General features: G+C 39.9%; 1 protein-coding gene across 1 annotated transcript; it reads right to left on the bottom strand.

Annotated features, from left to right (window-relative positions):
* Positions 1-4,285: 4,285 nt before the first annotated feature.
* On the bottom strand, positions 4,286-5,278 carry b3galt1b (UDP-Gal:betaGlcNAc beta 1,3-galactosyltransferase, polypeptide 1b). The gene has a single exon (XM_030787124.1). The coding sequence runs from the start codon at positions 5,276-5,278 to the stop codon at positions 4,286-4,288; it is 993 nt and encodes a 330-aa protein (XP_030642984.1).
* Positions 5,279-5,511: the final 233 nt, after the last annotated feature.

Genomic DNA, 5,511 nt, shown 5'->3' with positions numbered 1-5,511 from the left:
TGCTGCACGCCCGAATAAAGCGGCCGAGGAAGAGGAGGAGGACGAAGAGACTGTGTGCGAATGACTGAGGGTCGTTTGGTATGCGTGTGGAAGAGGCAGTCACACCTACACTCTCTCTGCACAGTATTCCCCACCCCCCCTCGCCACCCCAACCCCCCCCCAAAAAATCTAGTTCTTACACACACACACACACACACACACATACACTGACACGCACACACACACACACACACACACTGACACGCACACACACACACACACACACACACACACACACACACACACACACACACACATGCAGATGTTCACACAGCACAGATACAGCTTCAACACAGATACATCGTACCAACACATACCACACCCAAACAATATAATCTACTCACATGTATAAATACCATAACCACAGACTTTGGCCCACTGTGCTGTCCTTGCAATCTGTGTCATGCTCCATCCTTCTGCCCGCCCACCCCACGTGTACGGACCACAACTTCCCCAAGCTGTCTCAAGTTCTCAGGTGGCATTAGTTAGTCATTAAACAAGAGAATTAGGAGTATTTTTTATTTGTGTTACCTCTGCTTTCAGCGAAGCTCTTGTTGTTGTTGTTGTTGTTGTTGTTGTTGTTGTTATGATTATGATTATTATTGTTATTATTATTATTATTATTATTATTATTATTATTATTTATTGGAACTAGATTGCCTTTTATGATTCTTTCCCTCGTTTTTATGTTGTAGATTCTAAACGTAGCTCTTGAGGAACGCACATTTTAAGACCGCGAAACTGAAATTGAAAAGAAATGAATCTATATAGTATTGAATGCTCTGGAAAGTTTTTGATGTCTTATTTATGGGGAAAAAAAAGCACATTTTCCATGATTCCATTTGAATGTTGTTTAAATAGCAGTGATCTGTACTGTATATAAGAAAAAGAATGTATACATCATTGAAATGCTAAAGGGAGCTCTTTTCAATAGGAGTGCTTGAGAAGAGAAAGTTAAATGCTGCCACGAGCTGATTATTGCTTACTCACAGGGACAGTGTTGATGCTTAACACGCTAGAGGTGCCTTGATCATTAATTTGTGCCTAAGAGTGTAGGTAATAAATAGATGTGTGAACATCAACAGAAATGCTTTTCAGCAGATTTGAAAAAAAGAAAGATATAAAAATAATAATAATAATAATAATAATAATAATAATAATAATAATAATAATAATTAAAAAAAAAGAAAAAATCCTCAGTAGTATTCTGGTCAGTGGCAAATGTTGAAATTTGAGCTCCGATGCACTTTTGAGGCAGTGCACTGTATGTGCACCTGCTAATTAAATGCTAAGCCCTGAAGGACTTGCACCATTGATTTAAACAGCAAAAGCTTTTGTCAAGTTGCAATAGGGTCAACATAAACCATTACACAAAACCGTATCCCGATGTATTTCACTAGAGTCGACAGATGATTCATCAAAAGTAGGTCCATGCTGTTTTCAGTGCAACGCGGCAGAGTCTCTGTTTGATTGTTTTTGTCGCCAGAAGAGGCCTCACTTTATCCCAGGTGTCTCTAAAACTGTATAATTAGCATAATACAATAATGTGTACGAGTGTAGCGTAACCTCTGACTGGGTCTTTGTTGTTACACTGCTACACTCCTGTGTTACGTGTAACAACGTCTAGTTACAGAGGCGGTAAACACTTTAGTAGAGTATAGCAGTTTGTGCCTACCCGGGAATTCAAATGTACTAGTCGTGTTAATATGTAAATACTGCTTTTTGGACACACCTAATGTAAAGTGAGACCCCAGAATGCATTTGTCTCTGAATTGTACTGTATAATGGAAAATGTACAAACTGAAACCAAAAGGCAACTATTTAAAGAATGGTGAGCTATTTGTTTGTCCAAAACAAGTGTAGTAGCTCTAAATTATATTTTCTCCTGATGTGATAAATTATATTAACTTGTACTAAGTACTTTATGATAAGGAGTAAGTTATTTGTGTTTTCTACATGCAGTGTGCATGCAAATATTATTCCGTGTTCCCTCTCTGTACCCAGCACATAAAAAAAAAAAAAAACCAATTGCAGAAAAGCAACAAATAAAGAATTATGATTGTTAAAGCCATGTCGAGAGTGCTGAAACTAGATATTACTTTTTGCTTTGGTTTGTTCTCTCTCGAAAAAAAAAAAACCCCATTAGAACAAGAACAAAAGTTATTGCTGTGTCGGATAATTACACGCCAACAAAGCAAACAGTACCCCAGTACTGGCATTTATGCAATATACAAATGAACGTGAACTGTGGAATGACATGCTTGCGGGTGGAACCGTATTGTAATTGACGTCTAAGTTTAATTGAAAAAACATGTATCGGGTTTCCTATCATGAAAAAAAAAAAAAAAAAAGTGATGCAGTGCAACGCTGCAGTTTTTCACGTCGTACCCACGCGCATGAATATATCTGACATCAGATATACGTTGCGCTAACCCTCGAGGAGCTGATCGTTATTTTCAGTACCACCACATAAACATCTCTCTGACAGTCACCCTAAATAAACAGCCCTGATTTAATATCCGGGAACATAAGCGCCGTTTCCATGACGACGTCCAACCGGGCCACGGGCTGACATTGCCAAAGAGCGTCTCCATTTGTTAAAGGTGCTGACAGAACTGGCAGTAACAGTTTGGCAAATATGCAGCTGTCTCAAAAGTCTGCCAAGTGGCACTGTTTGGCAGGGTCGCAATTTGGCGCGTCCGTCTGAATTCCAATGAAACTCCCAAACGGCTCTTTAGACCCATCTTATCATATTAATAAATGAAAAAAAAAAAAAAAAAAACGGCTAAGGGCACACTTATCGCTGATGACTCAAAGAACTGAAATCTCAAGTTGTGACAACCACATACAGTGAGAAACATTCATTGAAATCAGAAAGAAACAGGCAATCAAAGACAGTTCAACTCCCAACAGGGCCTGGGGTTTTTTCATTTAAATGAGTAAAACATAATTTAAGAGACACTTCAAAGAAACAGAATTATTTTTCAAGTCCTTTATGTAAAAAAAAAAACAAAAAAAAACACACAGTATATTACAACAATCCCCCTTCAGGAATGTTTGCCCATTTCTTACACTTTTCACAGTTTAATGTCACAAACGCGTGTAATACTGGTGAATTAAAAATAAAAATACACCGAAAAAATTACATTTTGGCCTCAAATGAATAAAATTCTAAAAAATATAACCTTTTTTTCCACTTTCCAGTCATGTGCACTGAAGCGCATCAATATAATCAGTACAGTTTGATAAACCATACAAACATATGATAATACATTCATTGAGGAATGTAAATACTATGGTCAGTGTGTAATTAATCACTGTATGACACTTGGTAATATGTGATTATTATCCCGCTGTATATGCATATATAGTAATAGTAGAAATATGACCCATCTAGCTTAGAAGCAAGTACAATTTCAACATCAGATAAGGAAGGTAAGAAAATAATTTTGATTATATAAATAACGAGTCAGTTGTTTTTTTGTTTTTGTCTTTTTTTTTTTTAGATCTTTTTCAGAAAGATGCAGTTACATTTACACAGACATGTAAACAAATAAATTTAGGCGCTTTCCCATAAAACGGAGCATCTGTTCAACGTTTTCCACAATTATTCTTTCTGTCATTCCTCATACACACGGATATCAAATCGACACTCTTTCTTACAGTACATCCAATGGATATATATGTGCAACAGAACAACAGCAACAACAAAAAAAATCAAGAACATTCACATTTCGTCTCACAGACAGGAAATATGATCTTCTTTGCCAAGCAGTATCCTGTAGACTGTTCTTTGTGCATGGCCTGATCTTTGCTGCTCTAAAACAGCACACAACACTATGATTGATGTCAACACTGATTGACAAAAAAAACACTCACACACACAAACACACACACACACACACACACACACACACACACTCATAATTTCCGTGCATACCTCTGTTTTTCATTCATCTGCAAGTACAGAATATTTCCATTGTTGAGACAGTATATGCTAAATATTTTTCAACCTCTGTAAAAGTTGACACACCCACAGTTCTATGGGTGTTTTAAAGAATGATTTAGAACGTCACAGAATGTTCACAGAGTTCTCGGGAGAATATGTGCTCAACATGCCTCACTGCTGCATGTCTTTTATATCCAACATTTAAAAAACAAAAACAACAACAACAACAACAACAACAATAACAACAACAAAAAAAACCCCGGCTCTGACGCACACGCTGCAGTCTTTTGTGCACTGCTAGCATTTGAGATGTTTCTTACTGGTCATGTCGTTCCATATACGATGGATCTCCTCGGGAGAGATCTGATGCACCGTTATTACTCTGCGATAACGACAGAGACTGTAGGCCATTTTCCAGTGATTGAAGCCACTGTTCTGATAAGGGTGAATACCCAGCTTCCTTAGGCAAAGCCCCACATATACGTCCTCCAGGTGAAGCAGTCTCGTGTGGAGGGAGGTCTTATAAATCAGCTCAGCCACGTCGGCCGAAAAGACGTAACCCGTGCCCGAGCAGAAGGGCGGGTACTTGCTCTCCGGGTACAAATCTCGAGGCATGTACCATTTGCTTCGCATGTCTCTGATCGGCCCCCCGTTTATGACGTAACCAGTAAAATACCTCCTCCTTGGCTTGGTGGTGGGTTTAAGCAGCTTATAGATCAGGTTGTCCATATTCACAAAGATGTCGCTGTCTGTCTTCATCACGTATTTGGCCTTAGAGCAGTAGTTTGCCACCCAACGCATTCCCATCAGCGTCTTGAGAGTGAGGTTGTGGTAAGAGTCGATGAAATCCTCCACCACGATGTCGTGAAAAATCTGACTCTCCTGTTCCACCATCTGGTTGAGCACCGAGTCGGTGTTACGACCCAGGAGGAAGAGCGTGACAATCCGGATGTCGCTGAAAGTGCTCTGGTCCCCCCACGTCTCGCGGATGGCCTGACGGGCGTCGAACTCCTTGTGCGTGGTGCTGATGAGGATCACCAAAAATGGGGCGTCCGCCTCGCACTTTTTCGGCTCGTTGATGACGAACTCGAAGGAGTGTGGGTTAAGGGGGCGCGTCCTGATGTTGTTGAACGTGACGTTCGAGCTTTTTTGAGTTCTCACCGTCTTACGCACGGGGACTGAGAGCTGTCCCACGTACGTGGATGTGGGTCTGGATATGCTTAAGTACCAAAGGGCACTTGCCCAGCAAATCACTGTCAGGACATACAGGCATGACACTTTTGAGGGCATTATGAAGTATTTATGAAAGTTTATAGAGATGAATCCTAAGAGGCTTCTTAGCCATTAGTGATGTACTTTTCAGGCAATGCAGCGTAACTCTATCTCCCAGTGCCGTTGGAGGACGACTGGGGGAAAAAAATAAAAAATCGATGTCCTAGAGACTATGGGTTCTGTTGTGTGATGGTTCTTCTTCTTTTACATACGAAAACAGCTTCAATTTGTTACAAGGCGTTGCATTTTTC

Source organism: Chanos chanos, chromosome 10 (genome assembly GCF_902362185.1).
Source record: "Chanos chanos chromosome 10, fChaCha1.1, whole genome shotgun sequence".
NCBI classification, from domain to species: domain Eukaryota; kingdom Metazoa; phylum Chordata; class Actinopteri; order Gonorynchiformes; family Chanidae; genus Chanos; species Chanos chanos.
Note: the sequence above shows the minus strand (reverse complement) of the source record. Positions and strands in the feature narration are given on the sequence as shown.